General features: G+C 41.8%; 1 protein-coding gene across 1 annotated transcript in view; it reads right to left on the bottom strand.

Moving 5' to 3' along the window:
* Positions 1 to 13,296, bottom strand: part of SLC26A7 (solute carrier family 26 member 7) — a 215,834-nt gene that overhangs the window by 160,759 nt on the left and 41,779 nt on the right. Inside the window, exon 3 of the mRNA XM_019527911.1 lies at positions 12,456 to 12,628. Within this exon, the coding sequence (XP_019383456.1) occupies positions 12,456 to 12,628 (173 nt within the window). The remainder of the gene's footprint in view (positions 1 to 12,455; positions 12,629 to 13,296) is intronic.

Below are 13,296 nucleotides of genomic sequence, written 5' to 3'. Positions count from 1 at the left end.
CATCCCATCCCTGCAGAGCTACATTGTCTGGCCGGCAAATCCACCCCAAGGGAGAGGTACGGGGGAGCCACTAGCAAAGGTCCTGACCAGGTTGTGTTGCCTTCTTCCCCTGCAGGGAGTCACAGGGCAGCTTTTCCCATGTTCTGTGGCAGGAGCCTTTGTTCCTCCTGCCTCATCTGCTGACTTAGTCCCTTAGTCCCAATGCATAATTAATTTTCCTGTAGGGTATCTAACATGAAGTATTGTAATGCACATTATCACAATGCTTACATTTCTTTCTGAACCAATCTTATCAGGGAAGATAGAAGACGACATTATATACAGCTAGCAGACGGGTCAGATACTGGTAAAAGATATTTCCCAATACTGAAGGGAAAAATGCTGAAAAGCCTCTTCTGCAAGCATAAAATACTGGCAATGGATAAAGAGAACGTTGAGGCAGTGTTGGGAGGAAGAACTGAAAAGAACTCTGATAATTTGGATATGCTTTGGATAAGTATTCAAAGACATCTGCCTAACTAATTTATTTTCCTTTAAAGATGGGTGTGTGAGCTCTACAGAGTTTTTAAAGATGTTGCTCCTACTGTTTTTAATTATTGAATATTATATGCTGTTGCTTTGCAAATTAAAAGCAATATAAAAACCTTAAGAACATTTCAGTGCTCATCATGCAGCTGTTCTATATTGTGTCTTAACAAGAAAGAGAGGTGGGGAATCAACAGCAGCCAAGTGGTAGAGCTCTGTTTTGTCAGTTTCAGCTGGTGGGTGGCTGCTGAGCACGTCACATTCTAATTTTAAAGATTTCTTACAATTTCTAGGAGACACCACCAATCTGTTTGCAAGAGTATTAAGACATCAGGGGCTTTATCCTGTTCCATCTTTTTGGCGTCTAAGTGTGATCCTACTTCACCTTGCTCAAGTCCTTCAAAAATGTTAATTCAAAAGGTGGTGGTCCTCCTCCTCTTGCTCCTTCTCCTTGGTTTTTTGTGACTTTTTTGTAATTAAGACTAAGATAATGACACTTAACAAAGGTAGATCTGTTTTTTGTAATTAACACTAAGATTTTTTAGTACCTTTTTTAATTAAAACTAAGATAATGACACTTAACAACGGTGGATCTGTTTTTCAGGGTCCTGAGATGGGTGGAATAAGATTGGGCCTAAATGGATATCTGGCATTTTGCCACCTAATAGCCAGAACCAAATCTTTGTAGGAAGCTTTTTGCAACATTAGGAGGTTCTTCTCCCATCAGCCTACTAGGCTTGGAGTAAGGTGACTACTTGTATACCAAGTGATTCTGGATCAATCAGATTCTTCCTTTGTTTTCCCAGTTTAAATTAAATTGAGCTCACAGGAGCTGCAAGAGGGATCTAGGATCTGAAAAGCAAACTGAATTCTTTCCTTTTCAGGTGCCATTACTACTAAAAATAGGTCTGCAGGCCAAACTATCTCTAGATATAGTCACACCTGTGCAGCTGCACTGTATTCAGTAAATTTGCACGGGGTAGAAAATTGGTCAACATATGTGGTATTGATATATACCATATTTACTCAAATATAAGATGACCCTGACTATAGGATGACTTCTCAATAATTAGATTTTATATATGGAAAATTTATTTAAAAATTATAATTTTCAAAACATAGAATCTAATTATTGGAGGTTTGCCTTGAATTTCTCCTCCTCCCACAGCTACAACAGGGAAAATAAATCTGGAGGGTCAGGTAGCCCCCTTGTCCTTTGCTTCCCCCCAAATTCTTCCCCTTGCAGCTCCTTTCCTTCCCTCAGCCATGGTTTCAAACCTTGGTGACCCCATAGCTCAGCACAGCTCGGTATGTATGTATACTCCAGATACAAACTACAAAGGATCCATGTGCTAATTAACCCCACACACATGGCCAGAACCAGGTGTTCTTGTCAAAAGTCCTGGGATCCTCCAAAAATGTATGTGCAGATAAGGCTCAGAGCAACCTTGTCCAGCTCCACCTGATAGAGGGCAGGGCCACGCCAGTGATATGCAACAGGCTGAGAGAGGGGGCAACAGAGAGATTCTAAGTGAATTGTTTGAGACCCTATTTGGTAATGTTTTCCAGATATTTAAGGCTGGTAAAGAAAAAGGAATCATTGGAAATGGGAAAGGTGCAGCCCAGCTTTGGGAGTGAAGAGGAGGTGGAAATGTATGCATTGTAGTGGATCACTATGACTTAAAAACAGTTGGTGCTGAGGGGAATTGTGCTTAATTGGCAAGATACTATGCATCTTATTCAGATGGTCTGCACTAACCTATCTTTGTACTAGGTCCCATTAGAATATTACTTCTCGGCTTTTTGAGGGCTCAGATCAAGCACAACAGCTAAGCAAAAGCTGCTGCCCTGCAATCTTAGTTCACGACTGGAGAGGCAAGAGCAGAGAATGATAAGATGATAGCAGCTGTGAATGCTCATGAGCTGAGAGCAGAGAAGCAAAGACTGGAGAAGGAGAGAAGAGACCAGATGGAGCAGTAACATGAATATGGAGATTCAGATCAAGAGCTGGAATCTTACTGGCAGCTGGTGCAGCAATGCACGAAGATGAAGGTGAAAGCAAAAGTAGCTGAAACTGCACAGGGAAAAGCAAAGCAGAAGAAAAGTGATGGAAAGAAGATGGAGAGCAGCAAGGCTGTGGAAAGCAGCAGCAGGAACCAGAGAACGGAAGAAGAATGGAGAGTAGGAGCCAGGCAACGGAATCCAGAAGAGGGAGGTGAGTGGAGTCAGGATGATGGGGACAAGGAGCCCAAAGAAACTTTGAGGCTCAGGATACATGCAACAATGACTGGGGAGAAGGCACAGGAGAGACGTACCATGAAGAGATATGACTTTTTCAACTGGATTTTGATAAATATTTTGAAAGTGTACCCTGAGTACTTAAAATACATGATGGCCTACCCAAACAGGAGGTTGTGGGGTTTCACCTTCTGGTACAGAAGGGCTTATGTTCTGGATAAATGACAGGAAAATGGAGGAGAAGAAAGAACTGGAAGGACTGATTTTTGCTGCTGAACAAATTCAAGGGCATGACTGATTGTCAAACTATTCGGATATCCTTGAGGAAATAGATGTGGAGAAATGGTTGGAGGGGAGAGTCCAGAGAATACTATTTGTGAAAAAAAGTGAAATGAATATAATGTATGAACTGGGGCATTTCGGGCACAAGTGATTCTAAGAGAGGAGGAGGAGAGCTTGGGGGAGGTGCAGCACCTGCCATCAGTTATTCATGCAGGAGGGCACCAGGGTTACCTCATATACCACGGGCAGCTCCATCAATGTAGCGAATGCAGGCAGGAAGAACATTTAGCGGCCTATTGCAGCCTAAACGTTTAATACTGGTGTGGTGGGAGAAGGCACAGAGCCCATGCATGCCAGGAAGTGCTGAAACGTGGGATATAGCAGAAGGAAGGACACATGCAAAACAGATGCCCAGATTCTCTCTCTAACAGAGCACAACCTAAAAAGAGGATGATTTTGATCAGATGAGCAAGGAGAAGGAAGAGGTGGGGGAGATCAGGATGGATTTGGAGGAGGAAATGTTGGTGAAAGAAATACCACAGGTAGATGGGGTGGAAGAGATGTTGTGGTAGCAGCACTAAAACTAGAGGAGGGGAGGGAAGAAGAGGGGGGATGTGGAAGTATGAGCAAGGAAACAGAAGTAGAGAAAGGAATCCTGGACACTGACCAAGAAGAAAGTTTTGCTTTAGAAAAAGGGAAAGGGGCAGAGCCATGGGTAGGAAAAAGGAAGAAAAAAAAAGCCAACACGGTTGCAGAAGACGATGACAGGGGAAGATGGAAAGGGAAAGAAGGCAGAAGCAACACTGGGGTGGGGGTGGGGGGGGACAGCACATCAGAAATGGAGACAGAAGGGTCTTTTGTGCTGGAACTAAGTAGTCGGGGGAAGGAGACAGCAGCAGCCTCTCTCAATATAGAAGCCTGGGAAAACCTAGTGAGAAAAATGGGGTTGAGGAAGGAAGGAGGGACAGAGTCACTGATCATCATCAGCGACATGGACAACCTGTAAAATAAGAGAGATGAAGACCAGTGGCTTCCACCTTTTCTTTATTATGGTATTATGTGTTGCAACTTTAAATGTGAGAAGTGTATTGACAAGGAAGGGACGGGACTAAATGGCAGCAACTTTAAGATCTACCAGTGAGGATGTAATATGTCTGTAAGGGTGTGGAATACCATGAGGAGACACATATAAATATCTGGAGAAGAGATGGGCTTTGGGGCAGTCACAGAGACTGGGAACAAATGCGAACAAGGTGGCAGGGGTGGCGATGTTAATTAAAAACCTGGGGGTTAAAGTCAAGCAAGTGCAAGTGTTAGAAGAAAAAAGAATGCAGAGGGCATTGTTGGAGACAAAAGAGACGGAGGTAGAGTTGTTTAATATATAGGCACCCCCGGAAAGGGAGGGGAGGGTGGCTTTATTCCAGAAGCTGGAAAAGTACACTGTGAAGGGGTAGGGAAGGGGGAGACACAGGGTCATAGTTGGTGATTTCAACTGCATAATTTAGAAAGGAGACGGGGGAAGGGAGAGTTAGACAGTTCCTCAAAAATACTGAAAAAAATTATGAAGGAAGAAGGTTTCAAGGATGTGTGGGTGGGAGATAAAGTACATACAAGAAGTGGAGCCAGGAGGAAGGAAAACTTCAAGGATTGATTTTGTTTTAGTCTTGAAAGGAGTGGTGGTGAAAGAGAAAGAGATGTGGGTTTTAGTGACCATCGAGTGCTACAGGTAGAGGTGGGAATGGGGGCAGGGGGCAGGGAGCAGAACAAGAAAGGCCTTTGGAAATTGAACATTAGGCTGCTTCATGACAAAAAAGTGTGCAAGGAGTTTACAGAGGAGTACAAGAAATGGAGAACCTTAAAGAATTGGTATAAAAGCAGGTGGGAATGGTGGTGTATGATTAAGAGAAAAAGAAGCACATTTTTCATGACTGTTGGGAAGAGAAGAATGAGGGACAAGATGAGGCACCGAAAAGGATGCAGGAGAGGGTGCAGCTCTTGATTGTGGAATCAGGAAGGGGGAGAGAGCTGAAGGATAAACTGGAAGAGGCAAACTTGGAGATGGAGGAATGGTTTAAAGAGAGAGCCACTAAAAAGATGTTCCTAGTGAAAGCACCGTGGGTGGGGGAAAGGGAAAAATGGAACTCATACTTTTCCACAAGAGTCAGAAAAGCAAAGGGAGAGGTGGAAAGACTGAAAAAGGAGAATGGAGACTGTGTGGAAAGCCAGGAGGCAGAACACTGTGGCAGATTTCTATTAGGGTTCGTACAGACAGTGGAAAATCAATAGTGAAAGAGGAGGGTTTTGGTAGACATCAAGGAGAAGGTGGAAGATGAAAGGAAGAATGAGTTGTGGGGGGGAAATAAGGATAACCAAAAAATGTTTAGGGAACTTTTAAAGAAAGCAAGTCACCAGGACAGGATGGACTCCCAGTCAAATTGTATGCGACATTCTGGTCATGGTTGGGAAAGGATTTTCTGGAAGTCTTCAAAGAGATAATGGAAGAAAGAAAGATTGGGGAGGGTTTTGCAGATGAACTAGTAGTGCTACTGTATAAGAAGGGAGATTGAGAATGCATCAAGAACTGGAGGTTGATCATAGTACTGAATACAGGTTATAAAATCCTGGCAAAAAACATAGCAAACAAAATGAAAAGTGTTCTGGATCAGGTCATACAAGAGGACCAAACGTGTGCAATGGAAGGGAGAAGAATTGTGTAAGCACACTGGGTGTTGAGAGATGTGCTGGCATACATTAAGGATAGAAAATGGAATATGGTGCTAGCAAATTTCCATCTCGAGAGAGCATATGACAGGGTATCACACAAGTTTTTGTTTGAGGTACTGCTGAAAATGGGATTCCTGGAAAAGTTGTTAGGTTGGGTAGAATTGTTGCATGGCACAGCACAGAGTCACACCCTGGTAAAGGGAAACTTGAATCGGGCCTTTCAGATACAAATAGGAGTGAAGCAAGGATGCCTCTTATGACCCAAGATCTTTATTTGCACCATGGAACCTGTAGTGCAGAGGATAAGGGAGGACCAAATGATCAGTGGAATTAATATTCCCTGGGCAGGGGAGTGGGAGCTGGAGGAATTAAATGCTCATTGTATATGGATGACATTAATGTGATGGTGAAAGAAACAGTCTCATTGAGAGAATCCTGAAACATACAGAAAATTATGGGGAAGCTTCATGGGTGAAAGTAAACAAGGCTAAGAGCCGGGTGTTGGGGATTGTAAACTTGGGAGATCTAGGGAAGTTTGGCATGAGGGTGGTTAAGAATCAGATAAAAATCTTAGGAGTGGCTTGATATAGAATGGAAAGGCACAAAAACATGGGAAGAGATAGGGTCACAGGTTAGGAAAATTTTAGGGTTTTGGAGAACAAGAGGTTTGGCATATTCAGGAAAGGTGAAGCTAGTGAAACAAGTGTTGCTACTCATTCTGTTGTTTGTGGGTATAGTATATCCTCCACCATGGATTCAAAGCAGGAAAATCCAGAGACTGATTTGTATATTCTTCTGGGGTTCTAAAATGTAATGGATTATGAGGAAGGAATTATATAAATGGACAAGAATGTGGAGAGTGGGAACTACCGGTGATGAGGGAAGCATTGGAAGGGAAGCAGGAAAATGGGAAATGTTTGCAGATCTGGAAAAGGGAAATGGCTGTGGAGGATGGGCCTATATGGGATAGGGTGGAAGGGGAAGTGGGCTTGAAAACTGCTGATATATGATGGAAGAGCAGAAAATGTAATTAAAATACAAGGTTTGGACAGGCTAGGGATACAAGGTTTGAAAGAAAAGGGAAGGATTATGAAGGAAATCAGAGGGAAAGACAAAGTAAGTGAGGTGGGTGATTTGTTGGAGCAACAAGCAAAGTGAATGTGGAAAGGGGTAATGGGGGAAGATTTAAAAAAGGGAACATGCAGACCTAATGTGGAGAATGGTGAGGAGGGTTTTAACAATAAGAGAGGTTCAATATAGGTGGAGTCTGGGAAGAACAGCAAAATGCTCACAGAAGAAGAATTGGTGGTACATGTATTATGGGAATGCAACTTTGCAGGGGAGGTTTGGAGGAGGGCACCAAGATTTTTACACATTTTAGAAGTGAGAGATAAGATACATTTTGAGACAGTAATGTATGGTTTAATTAAGAAAGGATGGGAAAAAGGGAAGATATGGGCATGGGTGATCTGTGTTAATGCAGGACTGTGGGAAGTGAGAAACTTGCTGAACATGAAGGGAATGGATTTTACTAGGGAGGAATATTTACAGTTATGCCAATTTAAGCTCAAATATTAGATGCAAGGGATGATGAAGAGGAAGATGAGAGTAAGGGGTGAGAGATGTGGAAGAAAGATAAATGGAAATATGTATTTCACTTGAAGAGTGCCTGAGATAGTGGGGTGTGAGAGAGGAGAGGGTAGGAAGGGAGATAAGAGGTGATAATGTTGTTATTGCAAACTGTTAAGAGATGAGAAGGAGTTAATATGTTATGAGGCTTTGTTGGATGTTATAATGTTTGATATTTGTAAATATGTATGAGGTGCTTTTTTTATTAAAATGTTGAGTTTAATAAAAAAAAGGTTCCCATCAGCATGTTTACCCAATATAGGTCACGTGTTTTATAGTCATGCTCAATGTTGGCTTCATTTAATTAACTTCACAGTTGGTTTCCATTACTGAGCACATGCTGCTTTCGGCAGCAGCTTAATGAGAGACAATGTATTTAATGAAAATTCCTTGTATGCAGATGTAAGACAAGGGGCTTTTTTCCCATGATGATTGGGGGAAAAAAACTGTGTCTTGTATTTGGGTAAATATGGTACAAAATTGAATGGAATCTGACTCAGTTGCTCTTAGCTGTATTGGCTTTCAAGTTTTTACAGGCGTAAGATAATGTAAAGATGCCTATTTATTAGAGCCGCGCAAAACAGCAGCATTCCGCTTCAACATCTGTTTCGACAGAACAGTGTTTCGTTTCGAGCTTTGTTTCATTTTGAAAGCACAGTTTTGTACCATCTAAAGGCGAACTCAGCCAAGCTGAGTGGAACTCAGCAGCCCCATGGAATGTAGCCTTGTGGAACTCACAGCAGGAGGCAGAGTGCAGTGCCGGCTCTGCCTGCTTTCCACCGCTGGGCTGAGCTCCATGGGGCTGGTGGAGCCGATCAGAGTGCAGCCCGGCAGGAGGCAGACAGAGCCAGCGCTGTGCTCCCATTGGCTCCACCAGCCCCACCAAGTGCAGCCTGGCCCCGGGAGGTAGGGAGAGCCAGGACTGCGCTCCCCAGTGGGCTGAGCCACATGGCACTGTGGAGCCGCTGGGAGTGTAGCCCTGGTTCTCCCCTGTCTCCCACCACCTGGCTGGCTGCTTCAAAACTCAAAACATTTTGAAAACTGCCCTTGTTTTTTTTCAAGACTGTTTCAAAGCCCTTTGTTTCATTTCCACTTCACTGTTTTGAGCTCGAAATGAGTCAAAACAATGTCAAAACGAAACAGCCGGCAAAATTTTGCACAGCCCTACTATTTATCTCTCTCTCATATACATATGTAATGTATGTATGCATGTATGTATATAATGATTGAACACAGGTCAGAAGGGAGTCATCTGAGAAAGAAGTCACCATTTTTATAGCCACTTTCTACAATTAAACTGTATTCTAAGCATGATCCAAATCATACTAATCAACTGTTAAGCTTAGTTTTCCCCACTTAGGTCTTATTCCTTTTATTAGGTGCATTCTCTTAATTTCCAGCATTCTCATTACTGCAGACTCAGCTTCCCTAGGGCTCCTTTTCGTGTTCATCATTAAGTACTTATAAATTTAACATTCCTCCTATGTATTACACAGAATCAAGACTTAACTGGGTGCATGTATATTGCTACCTTGGGGAAGCTTGATATCAAACAATATCACTGAAATAGCAACAGTGATTTCCTGGGTATTATTTATCAGCATATAGTACAAAATTATAGATAGCCAAAATATGAAATACAGATAGCAACAAATGCAAAGGAATCTGAAAGTTAGGCTAGATATTTCTGTCTAATAGTATTAATCTGGATAGCTGGAAGTATATAAAAAAGGGCAGTATCCATTAATATAATCTATTTTCTAACATTAATATCTTAATTATTTCAGACTTTAAAGAGTTTACATTTCTGTAGCTTCCCGTGCCATTTACCTGCACGTCGAGTATGTGGGGTCCTCTCTGACTTTGCTGTTGTTTTAGGGAAAAAACAGGTCTGTTAGTAGGAGGACTTTGGTTGGTCTCCCAGGGGGTCTCTCCTGCCATGTCTTTGATGGAAAAATATTTTTAATTGGGAGGAAGACGGTCTGTCCCGTCCCTCCTAGTGCCTTTCTTTGGTCATCCCAGTTGTTCTTCCTGGTTGGGGCTCCGCCTCCCCTACACCCCGCCTAATGCCAACCAAAGATGTCATCACCTGGACCATCAGAATTGGTATACCATTTACCTTGGTGCTTCGGCCCTTTAAATGTATGAGAGTAGGATCAGAACATTGTTTTGGCCTAAGTGCTCCCCACTGTCCCTTTGCCTCATCTATGCGTCTTCCTGCTCCGGTGCCATCTTGTTCCCTGGCATCTCACTCCCTACTTGGGCTTTATACTTGCCATGAGTCAGTAATTTATTAATCCTTGCCCTACTTGGTCCTGCCGGAATCCAGTCTACACTGTGGATGTCCGGTATCCATGAGGCCTGAGCAGGTAAGTCCTTGGGCCCTCTCTGGCCCTCCGTTCCTGCAAAAGCTCCTTCCTGGGGCAGCCACCAGGTCCCTGTACTGGGACCAGGTTCCAGATCTGGCCTCTCCAGGCTGGTTGGGGACCTCACTTCTGGTCCTCCCGGCTGGTGTCCTGATGGGCTTTTTATCCTGGCTTCAGGGGTCCCAGCACACTGCCATAAAGTGCACCCACGCTGGCTTGGTAATTTTTTTTCCTCTTTTCTTTTTACCGCAGCATCTCTTCCTGCCATGGTTTCACTTTCACGGTGCTCTCTTTCCAGCGCAGCATCCTGCCGGCTCCACTCCTCACCTGGCAGAGGTAAGTCTTTTCCACAATTTCCATTAAAAAGCAGATTTTTTTCATTGTAGACATAAATATATAAATCAAACCTTGAAATGAATAACCTGTATCTGACCCACAAACTAATATTAGTGAAATAACTCATTGTTCATTCCAAACTTAAATTATCAAATTATTAACTCAGGGTACAGTCATACAAGACAGAGTACCATATATACCCATATAAGACCAATTTCTCCAAAACTGCATGATAGATGTAGGAGTAGAAGTAGTCATAAAAACTAGTAGAATATTACACAGAAAATTTACAAAATATTTTGTTTCAAATATTCAAGAAATGTTTCTATTTTTGACAGAAGTTTTCAACAAGGAAACAAAAGGAAAACAAACCCCAGCCCACAACCAACAAGCTCAGCTGAATCTTTTCACAGTTTTTCCCCAGTCAGCTTTCTGACAAAATGTTTACTGGAAAAAGATAAAGCTACCACTGAAAGCTTAAAATTTGGAAAAATTAAACCAGTTATAAGATTAATCTATTGTGCAATGGTCTGTACACTGATCTAGGATGCAAACAGACCCGCTTTCTTATCTGGCTTTCATACTCTTCATGATTTCAAATCAGTCATGACCTCTCCATCTGTTTTTTCACCTTTGGAATAAGGAAAAAAATATTTCTGTAGCTCATACAAGTAAAGGTTCCATGAAGATTAATCTGTTAATAGTTAAAGATGAAAGCTGCAAGGTGAAATATAAAAGTATCTTTTGTATTGTATTGTATATTTTAGTATGTTTATCAGTTATCCAGAAAAGAATGAATGAGGAAAACATTTTTACTTTACCATCAGGGAACATAGGAAAAAGGTAGACCTTTTCTTTAATCACTTTTGACTAAATGAATATGAAACTAAAAGAGATTTAAATATAATGAAATTGAGCATAATATACAATAAATAGCATTCTGATCTCCGAAGCATAATACAGAATAATAAATTCTACTTGTTACCAGCTTCCTTTTTGATTGTACTGCCCTCTGAACAAAAGCAAAATGGGATTAATCACACAATGTTTGTTAAATGCTATAATGATGAAGGTCATATACACTTCCACTGGCATAGATGATATCAGCCACTGTTTGAAACAGGGTACTGAAGTAAACAGACCTTGAGTCCAATCCAGAATGTCAGTTGTGTTAAGTGTTACTTAACTGTTAAGTACTACTTAAAATTAGCATTAAAGTCATTGATAAGTATTTGTATAATACAAATAAAAGTAAAAATAAGAAGAGATGTTCAGATTAGACCCCACTTTTAGTCCTAGTGGAGTTAAATGAGAAAATCCTTTGATTTCTTTGAGCATAGAATCTGTGCATTCCAAGCTATGGAATCTTTTCAATTTACTGTTTTCCACAGCAAATATATAGTTCTGACATCCCCAAAAATTAAGAAACCACTCATTTCTGAAGAAAACAAATGTAAAAGGTCACAATTTTAAGCAAAAAAACCCTCTAATTTTTCAAATAAAATTATATAGAATTTTAAAAATCCAAGTCATGTTTTCAGACTCAGATTCACTAGGCTGGAAGAAACCTGACTGTATGAAAAACCTGAGAAAAAATCTTGTTCAATAGTAACCTTCCCACTGGTACAAAGAGCAGAATTTGTTATGAAACAAACCTAAATCACTTCTTCATCACAGAAGTTACAGCTGTGACAAATTTACAGTCTTATGGCTGCATATATATGTTCAAATAATCTGCGAAAATTCTCCCAAGCTTGTTTTCTTGGGAGCAAAAAACTTACCCAGAGATGCCTGAAAAGATATTTGAAAGATGACTCCTGAAGACCAGAGAGCTTGCAGCCCTGACATGCATAGCAGGGGCCCCTGTGCACCCATCTCAACATATTCTGCAAGATCCCTCAGTCTGCCTGGGCATAGATGGCAGCCCTGATTAGCTGACCCAGACTGCTCAGGTTAACCAGTGTCTCCCTACTGCACAATGTGAGGATGATGAAGGGAGTGTGTTCTTCTCAGCTTGATCAGTAGATTTCAGCAAGCAACACACTATCACTTGGGGGAAGAAAGGGCCTGAGCAAAGTACCATGGGATGCTAAAGGACTGTTCTGTGGCTTCTCTCATAAGAGAATATGTACAGACATTCACTGTCCCAGGAGAAACTCTCCCAGGAGTGATTTAATGCTGGTTGTTTCCAGGTAATTTTTCTACTAGAGTGGCCATTTTTACTATGGGAGAAGAATCCTGGGCACCTGTACACCAGTGTTTTCTCCTGGGACAGTCGTGACTGTGTATGTGGCCTTTTAAAATTCTAATATATTGGTAACCTACATAAAAAAAAAATGTTCACTGACTACCTACTTGAATGATTCCTCCTAAAAATGAAACTGCTGCAGCAACTCCAATCCTCTTCATTTCAAATTCTGATAAACCCAAGACTCCTGAATTGTTACTTGTAGTGAAATTATTGCTGCTTGGAGGAACAAGACGCTCAACTGCATTGGCAGATATCAAGGAAGTTAAAGCAAAAGTTCCTGAAAAAGAAAGTTCACGTAGTTGTTACCAACAAGTTCACACTCTCGTTCTCACTGTGGTATAGATTTATTATTAAAACCACATTTCCAAAGCACAGCCTCGTAGTGACTGTGAAATTTTATACATTCAGTTACTTCAAGTGCAGTTTTAAAAGTACCATCACCTGTGGAATGCAAATATCTACATATAGAATCCTATTTGATTTTTGTCAGTAAATTCACACAAAGTAACAGGATTCAAAATTGCTCAAGCAAGTGATCTGTTTGCATGCACACACACACAAATAAGGGTGCTTTTACATGTGCTATAGGAGTCAGGGGGAGCATCTAAGAGCCACTCTAATTAAAGTGCCACCGTGTCTCCTGTATCAGCATCCTCACACTTAAAAATGGTGTGGGGGTGCTTGAACTAAGTGGTTGCTGGGGTCCAGAAGGGTTTGGTGGGATCAGGGGGCTCACAGTGTCTGTGGGGGGACCTGAGGGGATGGAGGGAGCTCTCTCCCCCACTGCCCAAGACCAGAGGCTATTTTTAGCCCCTTGACCCCCCTACTCCCAGAAAAACAACTCCTCCCTGTGAACCCCACCCTTCCTACCCCTCTACTCACCCTGACTTACTTCCTTATCTCCTGGCATTGGCAAACGCTGATAAAACCAGCACCAGGAGCAGC

The sequence above is a fragment of the Gavialis gangeticus genome, unplaced genomic scaffold, assembly GCF_001723915.1.
Source record: "Gavialis gangeticus isolate Ggan-Ray unplaced genomic scaffold, GavGan_comp1, whole genome shotgun sequence".
NCBI lineage: Eukaryota > Metazoa > Chordata > Crocodylia > Gavialidae > Gavialis > Gavialis gangeticus.
The sequence above is the reverse complement of the archived record's forward strand: the minus strand, read 5'-3'. Positions and strand labels throughout refer to the sequence as shown.